At 39.2% G+C, this 14,078-nt stretch overlaps 1 protein-coding gene across 2 annotated transcripts in view; it reads left to right on the top strand.

The window, feature by feature from the left end:
* Positions 1-14,078, top strand: part of PRKAB1 (protein kinase AMP-activated non-catalytic subunit beta 1) — a 526,130-nt gene that overhangs the window by 241,275 nt on the left and 270,777 nt on the right. For both annotated transcript variants that reach the window (XM_044068580.1, XM_044068581.1), the window contains exon 6: positions 235-368. In XM_044068580.1, the coding sequence (XP_043924515.1) occupies positions 235-368 (134 nt within the window). The remainder of the gene's footprint in view (positions 1-234; positions 369-14,078) is intronic.

The raw sequence follows: 14,078 nt of genomic DNA on the forward strand, positions 1-14,078 counted from the left end.
TTACACTCTGTAGAAAAATTGTCTGAAATTTATTTTCTGCTTTAAATATGTGCAGAAACTTGAAGATGCCTGCTGATATTTCTGTATGAGAGTGTACATGAAAAGTCATGTTACAGATATCTATAGGCTTGGATAGGGGAGTTACTGATCCTTACAAGTGTCAATGGCTTGAATTAGCCATGATAGTTGTGATAATGTGTTGATTGTAACCACTATAGTGTGTTTTGTTTCCAGACTTGTCAAGTTCACCTCCTGGGCCATATCACCAAGAAGCATATATCTGCAAAGCAGAGGAGAGATTTAAAGCACCACCCATCCTACCGCCTCATTTGCTACAGGTTATTTTGAACAAGGACACAGGCATTTCCGTGAGTATTCAGAGTCTCAGAACCTGTCTGACATAGTTTGATCTCTACGTGTACCTTAATTTTGTAAAGGATACCATTCAAAATATATCCATAATGCATTGTTATAGATGCAGCTTTTTAATGTGTGCTCTTGCTGATCTGGCTTGACAGCTCTTCATTTTGTGGGGACATCACTGAAAATGGATACTTAGGATTTTTGTTGTCTCTGTGACTTTTTTCACTCTGTGGTTACTGTCCACCCATGCCCCACTGCTGCTAAGCCAGCCACTCATTTCTGTTGCCCCAGATGACTACAACCACATCATTCCAAGCCGGGATCCCTGGTCTTCAAAACATATTTGCCTAGCTGCATCTTGTCCTATGGTGAGACAAGCTGATATTCACCCCCTCCAAAAGAATGAGAACCAACATTGGTGATTCACTCCCATCAGCACCTGGGTTACTAATTGATTCTAGATTGTCTCAGTCACAAATGTCATCATTCTGTCTCACAGCTGGCTCAATAATAGGTTCATAGGTTCATACTAGGCTATCTGCCCTAGGGCATTTATAAGCCTAGCCAGAATGTGTTTGGCTTTCGCCACCCATTTTAAATTAATTTTGCTATGCCCTTTTTTGAGATTAGTATACTGTGCCACTGTCTAACAGTGCCACAGAAGTGATACCCGGGGTAAACCTACGATCTCCCATCCACTCATCAAGATTCCTCTTGAAGAGAGTCAATGAGGGACTCTGCCTAACCTGGACTGGGATTTTATTCCAGAGTGAAGGGAGCCTCTGGGTTATGAATCTGTCCCTCCAGCATGTCCTATTTATTTCAGTGCTGAGGTTCAAGTCTCTCGAGCGTGTAGCTCGATAGGATTTGGATTTTCTGAGGTGCAACATGTCCATTAATTCTGGGTTGGACATGGCTTTATACGCCAGGCACAGATCGCCTCTGAACAGGCGGTATGCCACTGAGTAGAGCTGGAGTTTCTTTAACCGGGCAGCATATGGCATCTGTTTGAGCCCTTTGATCCTCTTGGTGAGGTACTTTTGGGGTCTTTCCAGTTGCTGCAGGTGTCTGGTAAGGTACATCCCAAAGGGGCATTGTACTCAATTATGGGCCTGATGTGAGTTGAGTAAAGAGGCACGATGTCCTCCCCGATCTAGTTGTGAATCCCTTCATGATTAGGTGGGCTATATAAAATGTTTTTCTAACCACTTTGGCCACTTGGTTGTCAAATGAGAGATTGCTATCAACTTGGGTCCCCAGGTCCCTAATTACTTCTTCTGTACTTAATGGATTACCACCTATGTGGTAATTTGTGGGCACTTTGTTTTTGCCAAAGGGGATGACTATACACTTTTTGGCGTTTAGCTTGAGGCCATGGCTCTGGCACCAGTTGTCTGTTTCTATGAGGCCCTTTTGGAGGATGCTTGTGTCGGCTGGAGAGTCGATTATGGCGCCCAGTTTGCAGTCATCTGCGAACTTGGTCAGCCACAGTCCTTCCGTGTTGGCCTGTACCTCCGAGAAATATATACCGAACAAGAGAGGTCCCAGGACTGAGCCTTGTGGGATGCCACTTGTAACTGGTTTGGAGTCTGACATGGCTCCAGCAATTCTAACCATGTGGGTTCTGTCCTTGAGCCAGTTTGCAACCCATCTAGTGACATAGGGGTTTATATTTAAGCTGGTGAGCTTATCTATAATGCCCGAGTGGGGTATTTTATTGAAGGCTTTTGTGAGGTCCAGGTAGGCTGTGTGGACCACCTTCCCCTCGTCAATGGCCTTGGTGACTGTTTCAAAGAAATCAACCAGGTTTAAGAGGCAGGATCTGCCCTTAACAAAGCCGAACTGGGTAGGATCCAGTGTCTGTAGGTCCCCAATATCTTTATTTATGAGGTCCATGATGATCCTTTCCATAGCTTTGCAGACCAAGCTAGTCAGGCTTATGGGGCGATAGTTTCCAGGATCCGTTGAGGCACCACCTTTGTGGAGAGGGACCACAGTTGCTGTACGCCACTCTTTGGGTACATATCCTGTAGTAAGGCTGAGATTGAACAGTAGTTTTATGTTTGGGTTTAGCTCTTCTTGGAGTTCATGTAGGACGCAGCCGGGACACCGTTTGGTCCCATTGATGCTGTGTTTTTGCTTTGGAGAGGCGGCTCTTACCTGAGCATCTGAGATGTCAGGGGCAACACTCTCATGGGATAGATATTTGCCCTTTTGGTGGGGAGAAGTTTGCGCTGAACCTGTCAGCTAGGATGTTGGCAATGTCTGTGGGTTCGGTGTATTTTTTGTCATTTTGGACTAATTCTGAGCATATCTGGGAATTACCACCCAGGTTCCTAACATAACTAAAGAAAGCCTTGTGATTATCCTTAGTGTCCTGTGCAATTTTTCTCTCAAAGCTGGCCTTAGACGATTTAATGAGTGCCCGTAGTTTTTTGCTAATACTGATCAGAGATGCCTTCCCTTTTTGGAATTTTGCTCTATCATTTAGTAGCTTCCTCCTTCTATTGTATAGTTTGTTTATGGCTGGGGTCCACCAGACAGGACGTCTGCCTTTGGAGGATTGGGTATTGGTTTTATTTGGGATCGCATGATCCATGCATTCCTGAAGGTGTTCATAGAATGCGTTTATAAAGGATTCTGCGATCTGGGCCGTATTTTCCACAGGCCCTGGGGCTTCGAAGGATTCCACCTCGGTTTTGAGGAGTGTGAAATTTGGTTTAGAGAAGTTTTTCACTGTGGTTTTCTGGGCAGGGGTGGTGTTGGGATGTGAATATCCAGTGAGATTAGTTTATGGTCTGATCTTACCAGTGAGGGATACACTTCTGGTCTGGAACATAGAGTCCCCATGTTGGTGATGATCAGGTCCAGTATGTTTTCCCCTCTTGTGGGAGTGGTAACAAGTTGTTCCATAGCATTTGAGTTTATAAATTCTAGGAACCTTTGGGCTAGGGTGTTGGAGCTGGAGTAATGCTCCCAGTCTATGTTTGGGTAGTTGAAGTCACCCAATATAATGGTGTTTGGAGAGACCTTCATATTTTCCAGTGTTCTCAGGAGGGCTGAGTGGGGTTCCTGGATTAGGGAGGGTGGTCTGTAGCAGGCTATAAACTGGAAGGCAGTTTTACCCACTGTTAGTTGCACATGGATAGTCTTTGATGCTTCGTGTTGTGCCACCAACCTGGAGGTGTGGGTATCTTTGACGAATATTGATACTTCCCCTCCTTTTATGGGACGGTCCAAGTTTTGGGGCCGAAAAGCATGGTATGAGGTATAACCTGGTAGTGCTGGGGTGCTCTCGGGAGCCTTGAACCAGGTTTTGCCCAAAGTGGTCTAGAATTGTTTTCTAAGTAAGACCATGTTTGTGAACATGGCACAAGTGACTTAAGGTCTTTTGAGTAAAATAATTTTTGTGCTGCGAGATTTATTTACATTTGTTTACAGGAAAAGTCTGACTGGGCCATGTAAGACTCCTTTTCAGTGGAGGTCCATGGAGAAAAGCTCCACATTTAAACTTAGATTAGAATAAATTGCACATATAACATACAGCTACTGATATAGAAAAAAAAACAGTGATTAAGCAAATTACAAAATGCTAAAAATTAGAAGAAGAATTGGATGCCTTGAATATAAGGTGTGCAAAGAATAGGAGAGTATATAAAGAAAAGTGATATGGCGTAGTGTAGGTAGATGTAAAGATAAGTGAGGTTAGGATGGAAAGAAGGAGATATAGTGCCAATCTAACATGGGATTAGTCTGAAATTTGTAGAAGAGAATATGAGAGATGTTGAGGGAGAGGAGAGCAGAGAGAGTAGAAATGAGTATTGCGAGTTACTAAGAATTTATTATAATAAAAGTAGCAGGGAGGGAGCATTACATGGATGCAGATATATCTAGTAAAGGGAAGGGGTAAAGATAGGCTTTGTAGAGGTCTGTAGAAGAAGCAGTAATATATGAGTGAAAGGTTTGAAGATAAAACAGAATTAGCCTGGGGAGAAGTGAAGAAACTAAGCAAGGAATGACATAGATAATTCTTTAGCTGAACTTAAAAATTAGTGGTCAGTGTTATTTATTCAATGTGTATGGGGTGGGAAATTCCACATTTTAGATGTACAAGCTGAATATTAGGAGTTGCTAGAGGAGCTGTACGGTTTGACAATGACAATGTTTGTGTTCAAAGTGCACAGAGACTTCTACAAGGAGAATACCACTGTAGTAAATTATTCCAAGATGGGCATTTTGTAGGATAGTTGACTAAGTTATGGGCAAGTTTTAGTTGTGAGAAGGTGAGGCTGTTTGGTAATTTGAGGCAGTTTAATTTTTTGAGGGCCTGGCAGTGATGAGTCTGATTGTGAATCTTAGCAGCAGACTTGGCAATTTTGTTATAATGTTGCTATAATGTTTTATTTGTGAAATGTTAACATTTATGAAAATAGGAAAAACAAAATTCACAGCAGCTTCCAAATAAAACTTGTAATCCACAAAACAAAGCAGCTTTTGTGCTGTCTTTCTGTGGAATAAAGTGAACTGAAATGTGCTGAGCTGTCTGTGGATTTTTTTCACAATTTTTTAAGCTTGCCCTGCTCGGGGCTTTATTGTTTTGCCTGAAAAGCTGCTTTGTTTTGTGGATTTATGAAAATAGGACAGGCATAAAGTAGACTAGATAGGAGATATGATATTGGCGTAGTTTTATGAGAGTTTTCTGTTCAAACTTAGGATGATGTATAAAGGACTCTATTTTTTTTTTTTAACTCTGTTATGAATTTGTCAAATTTTAGTTGGATCAAGATAACACCTAGTAGTTTAGGTTTGGAGAGTAGTTAGGTCTAGCTGAATTTTTTGAGTGAAAGAATTTGTAAAATTGAAATTAAGTTGTAAGACTTGGGAGAAAGATCATTAATTTAGTTTTGTTTGGATTTAGGGGCAGGTCAGACTGTGTGAGCCAAGTTTCAGTGGCAGTAAATGATTCTTGTTTTATAGATTGAAGTGTGGATAATGGTGATGCTCAGTAGAAGAGTAACACAATTTACATACCGAATGAGAATATGGCATGAGATGTGGCAGTTGGAAGGTTATTTATGAACAAGTTAAAAAGCACAGCACCAAGTGTAGATACTGGAAGAGAGATAAAGAAGGGAGAGTGCCATTTGATCGTTTGTGTACATTTTTTGAGCTATCTAGTCAACCACTTAATTGTAGAGAACAAGAAATTTAGGTATGAAAGTGTGTAGAGTAATTTGGGGTGAGAGGCGGTATCAAAAACTTTGGAGAGGTTGCAAGTTTTTCATTTGTACTTGTATTGATTGTGTTGAGAAAGGATAATAGGGTTGTAGTTGTACAATGTTGGGGTAAAGACCCTGCTGTGTGGGAGAGATAATTCAGTATGAGGTAATGGAGGACCTGGTTATGGGTGCATCATTCCAGGATCTTAGAGGTGAAACGGTCGAGATAGGGCAATGGTTAGACATTTCCACTGATCTGCCTCCTTTGTGTAGGGGAAGAGTAAAATTTATTTCCATAATTTAGGGATATAACCTTTGCATATTGATTGCTTTATTAGCGTGAAAATTGGGTGAGAGAGGTTTTGATGCCAACTTTAAGTATTCTGCAGGAAGTTTGTCTGCAGCTAGTGTAGTGGGGTTGAGCTTCATAAGATGATTTTGAGTTACCGTAATTGGAACAGATTTTAATTTGAAGCAGTCAGGAGAAGAGGGTAGATGTAACTGATGGAGAACTAGTCACTGTATTACATTTGATATAGTAATATGTTACTAGGACCATTGTTAAGTCTTTTAAATGCTACTTTGTAGTTCCACCTGATGTTGGCTATGAATGTTTATATATTTTTTGAAGGTCCAGGAAAGGTTGTCTTTTACCTGTCTCCCCTAGTGTCAAGGAGCATAGAGGCACTTTGTCTATTTTTTCCTTTTCAGCAAAATATTCACATTTTTCCTCACTGTAATCCTGTGTTGACACTAGTCCTGAGAAGGCTGAATTTGAACAGCATCAGTTATGGTCTCAGTCTCAGGACAGAAGTTAACTCCTTGTCATCTTTGCTGCTGGTGTCAAAAGACTCAACAGTGATATTGATGCTTTGATGTTCTTAGGCCTCAACGTTGGAGGGTAGCCTCTCACCTGATTTTTTTGTCAGTATTTATACCAGTCTTAGCGGGATCGGCTTTCTGACCTTCAGGGTTGAGGCTGTTGATGTCAGGCCCAGGAACAAAAGGTATGTTGGACCCATCATTGGAGATTGGTGCCAGGTTTGATGCCAGCTTGCTTGATTTCAGAATTGCTGGCTTCAGTTTTTGGCAGCAGTGGATGGTGCCATCTCTCTTGAGTGCTGCTTTGACATCTGTTGCCACAGACATTATAGATGATTCCGTATGTGCTGCCATTTGTACCTATACCTCCAATGACTTTGACCTCAGCAGGATATGATGTTTTCTTGCTTTGATGTCCATGCTGTCTTCCTTTTCAGTCAACAAAACAGGGGGGCAAGAACCTCTTGCAGGAATGTTTCCAGGTATTTGGAACAGATCAAGCTTCATCATCCTTGAAGCTGTAACTTCAGAAATCTGGTAAGAAACCTATGTGCAAGAGGAAGCATATGGGCTATTCTTCAGAGTCCTCACACCAGATATTGAGCATGAAGAAGGCATTCCCCCATCCCTCCAGATGATCCAGATGTGAGGAGGTATTTGAAATTGAAATGGGAGGTGGGGAGTTGACCCACTAATCATGCAATCTGTCAGTAAAGGATCCTGCATAAGCCTTTCCAATCCATCCCCAGTCTTCTTCCTGGGTGGGCCCTTCTACGGACAGAATGCTTCAACTTGTAGTGAAGTCTTCATGCAAAAACCCTGATGATGTAGTAGCTACCATGAGGAAACCAGACAAGATCCTCCTCCTGTCCATCCCTGGATAAGGATCAGGAACCATGGACAGATTTGTGAAGCATTTTTATATGTTTTCGATATTTTCTGTGAGGGCAGTAAGCCATTTCTGTAGTATTTTAAGGTTGCAGCAAGAGTTAGCAAACTTAATGAGCCAGTCACTGAATACCTTGCCAAATGGACAGCTTTTGCTCAAGTTGCAGTCTACACATGACAGTTATGCCACCAATTGCCATTCTAACAGTTAGATCTGCACACAGTTTAGTTGATGGTGTGATTTGGGCATCAGGTGTCAGAGCTGCCACACCTTCCTACTCCTGACTTTACCAAGGCAACTTTTACTGATGCTCCCTTAAGTGGGACTACATCTTTTAACTAAAATGTTAAAAGTTCACCTAGAGGACGTGGGAGAGGAAGATGAAACTCTTTCCATCGTTGGTATTAAAGATCCAGTCACTGCTAAGTTTTCACTAGGATGCAGCAGAGCCCATGTCAGGTCTGTTTTGTGTGTGGCCAACGACAGCAAAAAAGCCAGATGTCTGGAAGGAACCAGCGCGCCACAGTAACTTTGAAAATGATTACTAGCCCCAAGGGAGGAATAATTGGCAACAGCAGGCATATTGTGGTCCATCTCTGCGTGGACTGCAGTCTGATTACTGAAACCTTGGCCCACTGTCCCACTCTAGCAGTAGTTGGGAATTGTCTCTGTCTCTCTCTCTCTCTCCATTTATAGCCATGGTTAGCCATCACAGCATAAGTAGATTAGAACAGTGATATTCAGAGTATATGTGGTTCCCTTCCAATCTCCTCCCCTTGTTGAACATATTACCCCATCAAAAGAGTGTGGTAAGAAAAGAGGTGCTTAAATTTCATAAAGAAAGGAGCCACCCAAGAGAGTCTCACCAGTGCAGAAAGGATTAGGTTATAACTCCAGGTTATTTTTGATTCACAAAAAGAAAGACCTCAGGCCCACACTAGAAACCTATCTTTACAGCAAAGTCCATCCTTTCTTTCATGTCAAACAGATACTAGATGTGCTGTTTGGACCTTCAAGTCACCTTCCTGCAGCTAAATTTTGCCAGAGAATCCAAGAAGTTTCTGCACTTCTTGATAAAGACTTGTATCTCAAATGAAGACGATCACAAAATTATTGTCTTTGAGCATTGGGCCTGACGGCAGGAACTACATACACGGTTCTGTTTAGCAGGTTACATGTGAGAGTTCTAAAGTGACCTTGAAAATTTAGTGATGTCATTGTAGTATATTCTTGCATCTGTAAATGTCTTAGTATATTCCTTCATCTGTAAATATGTATAAATATTTGTTTTTAGCATATCATTGTTTTGTTCATTTCTTATGAGATCCTATTCACCTGGGCTGTGACTGCAAGTGATCTATTGAGATCAGTGCAATATCCATGTAAACAAATATAAGTAAATCTTTTACGTTTAAGTCAGTGGTGGCTCGTGGTGTCGGTCTTCTGAACTGCAGCCCTTCCAGTTGTCAAAAGAAAAAAGTTTAAATATTTTTACACACAAGTAGCAGTATGAACTGCACACTAGTGTGTAATGTGTAAGATGTGATGATTTGCCAAACTCAGAGCAGTGTGCATGCATGCTCGAGTTCTGCTTTAAAAAAAAAAGAAAGGAAAAAAACTACTTTTCCTGAGACTGCAGGCATCAACAAAGATGCCTAGAAGTCTTTGCAGTTTTAACCGCAGTAAATTGGAATCCTACTGGACTGTTAAGTCAGCAGCCACGTCACTTAGTCTGAGTACATTACAGGTTTGCTGATTAGTCCTGTTGCTGTCACGGTCTTTTCCTGCACTTTAAGTTAACAGTTAATTTGGAAGGGAAGGAGTGAGAAAGATGAATGGACTATCGAGAAGTAAAAACATAAAAACAACTTAAGTGGATAACGTTTTGGGTAAGTAAAGGCTTCCTCGGCAAGGAAGGTTTTTTTTAATCAACTATGGTGAATAAAAATAATCATGAGTTCTGAGTGTTTTTTTTTTTTTTTGGCAGGGCTAACCAGATACTTTATGCATTTTTTTCCTGGAAAGGTCAACCAGATACTTTCTCTAATTTTTTTTTTCCTGGCAGGGTTGACCAGATAATTTATGTATTTAATTATTATTTCCTGGCAGGATTGAAAAAATGCTATTTAAATCAAATGGTGCGGGAACTTCAGTTATAGTGTTTTTTTTAATTTGACCAATGGTTTTGACAGTGCAAAATGAAACAGAACTGTTTACAAGAACAGAACTGAAAAACATCAGCCTAACAGTGAAACATCAATCCCCAATATGTTTTATATGAGTCATTCTGTGGTAATTCCTAGACTGATTTAGGTAGCTAATATTTTACTGTTATTATTAACTTTTTAGTTGCCAGCATTGTGCTTGTCCTGTGTTTTTTGTAGTAGTATTAAAATTATTAGCATTTTCATTATTATTTGTCCTAGACGCTTTAAACAAAAATAAGGTAATATCCATTTTTTGTATAGCTTAGTGTAGAAACTATGGGACTAAAACCCAAATCTCAGTCATCCTTGACTACTAACACTTTGACGGCTACTTTTAATGTCTAAATGTTTATGAATAGTTACGTATTTTGCTTCATTTAATCTCAGCATTATCAATGCTTAGATGGGGTGGGTGCCTATAAACTCTGGTTTCGAAAAACTGAATGCAAGACTGCATAAATAAGCTGTTTAAAGGTAGGCCCTACTTGGGTAGCGGTATGTAAACCAAAGTACTCCGCCACTTGTCTTTCTCTCTCTCACACACGTATACACTTTCCAAACCAAATGTTACAGCTGAATTGAAATGTGATCATTGAAACTGGGACACTTGCCTTTTTTCCTAATAGAAGACCGTTGAACTAAAATCTAATTGAGGGACAGTAGAATCAATATTTTTCTAAGGTCATCTTAGCGTTCCCTTTGATTTCCTTAATCGTGTCTTTGAACTGCTTCAGCTGCTTCTGACTGCAGCCTAATAAAAAGGATGAACACTGTACTGACTTCAGTTTCACTGATCATATGCAATTGGTTTCAAAAGCCAAAGCACCTTGTCAAGTGGGTTATAATCAATGAAAATTGTTATTTATAGAACAATTCTAGAAAAAAATAAAATCAGTTGCTAAATCTAAAGCTCTATTGGCCAAGTAAGTAAAACACAAAGGATTCTAATGTTCCGTACATTAATGGATTTAATTCTTAACAACAATTTCCTAGTGTTTGATAACCAATTTTTTAAACAATGGGTAGGAGTGGCAGTGGGGCCGGCATGCTCCCCCCTTTTTGCAAACATAGTGTTAACACAATGGGAAATCAATTATGTGTTCAACAATGAGTTGTTCAAGTACTGTAAATTTTACGGTCGGTTCTTGGATGATATTCTTATTTTTTTGGGAAGGTACACAAGACCTTCTCGACAGTTTGTTTGATTATTTAAATGACAGTACAACTTTTTTAATTTTTATTATGGAAACTGCATTGGATAGGATTCATTTTTTGGACATAGAGATTAAGAAGGACAATAGTAACAAGTGTTTTATCTCTACTATCTACAGAAAGCTGACCTACTCGAATACGTTGTTTCACTATGGTAGTTGTCACCCCTACACCAGAAAAGATCCCTTGTTAAGGGACAGGGGGTGAGGTTGGCTAGAATGATGAGTGACTTAGAAATATTTATCCAAGAAATCGAGAAATTGAGGGGTATGTAATTAAGAAGGAGTTGTCCAGAATTTGTTATTGATCCCATATTACAAGAAGTGACAATTAAAAGAACCGAGGGACACTTTTTTCCATTGTTAGGTACAAATACCAACACCACTGTTTCAGATACTGGGACAGAGAATAATAGTAGTACATGTGATATAACAGCTATGAAGTTTAATCAGGCTATGATTTTAACATTTAGCCCAGTTTTTTATGACATTAAGGACGTGATTATTAATAATTGGAGCATTTTGACTAATGATTTGGAACATAGGGAGAAGGTGGGTGGAAAACCATTGGTAATTTATAAAAGGAATTCCAACTTTAAGAATATAATTGAGAGAAATAGCCCTGGAGAGAGAGTTGGGTGGATGAAAAAATGTGGGCAGTGTGCACAATGTTGTTATATTTTAGAAACAGACAGGGTCCACATTATGGGATATGGTGAAGTTAAACTAAGACAAAAGTTAAATTGCCTTAGTAAGTGTCTAGTGTATATTGCAATTTGTCAACAATGTAGTCAGTTTTATATTGGGAAAACAAAAAATGCCCTGAATAAGTGCATATATCAACTCTATTATGACATATGTAGAGTTAATATGAGTTAATGCCCTGGCTAAGCACATTTTTGAATTGAGTGGTCATTCTTTTAAATTTGTCGGTTTGGAGCAGATAGTGGATAAGGATAAAAGGGTTTTGAATTGAGTGGTCATTCTTTTAAATTTGTCGGTTTGGAGCAGATAGTGGATAAGGATAAAAGGGGTGGTCCAAAAGAAATATTTTTGGAATGTAGAGAGTTAATATGGCAACTCAGGTGCAATGCTTCAGCCCCCTCGGGTCTCAACGAGACTGTATCCATTACTAGTTTGTTAAAACTAAGGTCAGATTTCCACATGTAAATGCTCCATTTGCCAGTTTTTCATGTATTTTTTAGATATATTTTTCTACAACTATTTTCATATGTTTTTTAAGTCTTTCAATAATAACAATACAATATATTTATTTTTTCATCAAGTTAAAATACTATGTATTATTTAGATATTATTAGCCATATATTTATACATGTATTTTAATATTCATATTTATTCATATAAGTATTTATTGACAATAGTAATATATTGGAATATTTATGTATTGATCTATTAACCATATCTACTTTGTTCTAGTTTAGAATGTCAGCTTAATATACGAGTTATTCGTCACAGTAGGCTATATTTTCTAACTTAATTCTATAGAAGAGAAAGGGTTCTGTATTTTTAAATGACCACAGGGGGAGGGTTTCTTTTGGTGATCATGTGATTGGGGTTGGGAGATGAACCTATGAACCTATGAAGTAAATTAATTGTAAAATGTGTTTCTGATGATGTCAAAGGCTTAAGGCCGATGAAAGCGCTAAAATAAATAGTGTTTGCTGTAGATTGTTTGTTTGCTGGTTCCTGCTGAATTTCTACATATTAGTTTGTTGCACCTCGAGTTTTCTTCTTAAAACACAAAGGAAATTGTAAAAACTCAGTTTAATATATTCCAAAGCAGTTGTTACTTCACATTTGTAAACTTTAACATCCCCTGTAACAACTATAGCCTAGTCCTAATGCCTTTGGACTTGCAAAAACAATATTCCACACACCCACACCCCAATAATCACCATTTTCAAAATGAGACAAGCTACTCCAAATGTATTAGACTATTTAAACTGAACAGTGCAAACAAATCTTAAGTATTTGTCTAGAGAAAACCATGAGCGACCCTCTGCTGTCCCAAGGGTAGCAGTAAATGACCGATGCATCTGTGCATCATTGCGCTTGGAAACTCTTCCCATTGGGTAAGAGTGGTCGCAAATAATTCAGTGCAGGGAAGCTGACAGCAGAGCCCATCACTTACCCTCAACTGCTAGTGTTTAACAGCTCAGAGCGCCTTTCGGATCAGATTTGCCAGCCTCAGGCCTCACTTATTCAAGGAAAATTTATTTTCAATCGCTGAGGTCCGAATTTCTAGTACAAGCTTGGCTTTTACAGTGGTATTTGCTTCAGGCTTCACTGTTGTTCAACTTTTGTATTTTTAATTCTGCCTTTGATCAGTCAGAGACACTTAAGCTAGTTAAAAATGGCTGCAGATAACAGGCATGTCCTTTGAAACTGTAAGAAATGTGTTCAGGTTTCCAGTCTTTAAATTTTAATGGACATCTGTCTGGTGTATATGTGTGTGTGTAGAAGTTTATTTACATTTGAGCCTTTGGAGCATTTTCATTTTGCAGGGAACTGGTGAAGAACTTCCAAGTATATGACTGATGCCAGTGAATTAATAGCAGTATTTCACTAAAACATCATATTACTACCCACATTTAAATGCAGTCTGCTCTTTGAATTAATTGGTAATAGTTTACCTATGCATTTTCTGTAGAAAGTTTATGCATGTGGCTTAATTTGTCCTGACAAGTCCCAATGGTATTTAATGGGAAAGTGACAAGTTGTGAGGCAGGCTGATGTAAAGGGATACATGATCAACTATTTGCTAAACTGGACAACTAAATAGTTTAGATAACAATGCAAGCAGTCAGGGCAGGACAGCAAAATGCTAAATAAGGGGTTGGTACACTGGTTAAGGTGTTTACTTCACAGTCGCAGTGTACAGGATTTGTTTCTCATCCTTGAAAAGGGAATTGGGTAAACTTAAAGTGATCCACAGGGGCAGCCAACCTTGTACAAGTCTGTGGTGTTCCGTTAGACCTGCTACACAATATCAAGGGATTTGGTTCCATGGAGAGTCACTAAAGTACAATGAAAGTTGGTCAAGGTATTTTGCTTTGCCTTGTTTTATTGTAGTAAGCTTCATAGTTTGGCCCATTTTAAAATGTGCTTTCTACGCAATAGTTTCAAAATACAGTCGTTTTCTACCTTACTGTTGCAGCTCTGTACTTATCAAAGTGCATCTTTTGTATTAATTTTTCTTACAGTAAGATCAATGGATCAGCATTTTATTTATATTTTAATAACGCTTATAGCTTACATTTTGCATTATGATTACCTCTTCCAGGACTACTACACTGCTAAGTTGTAGATTCTAACCTAATGTGCTATCATGTAAGGAACATTTTAT

The sequence above is a fragment of the Protopterus annectens genome, chromosome 4.part0 (assembly GCF_019279795.1).
Source record: "Protopterus annectens isolate FY-2018-M chromosome 4.part0, PAN1.0, whole genome shotgun sequence".
Classification (NCBI taxonomy): Eukaryota; Metazoa; Chordata; order Ceratodontiformes; family Protopteridae; genus Protopterus; species Protopterus annectens.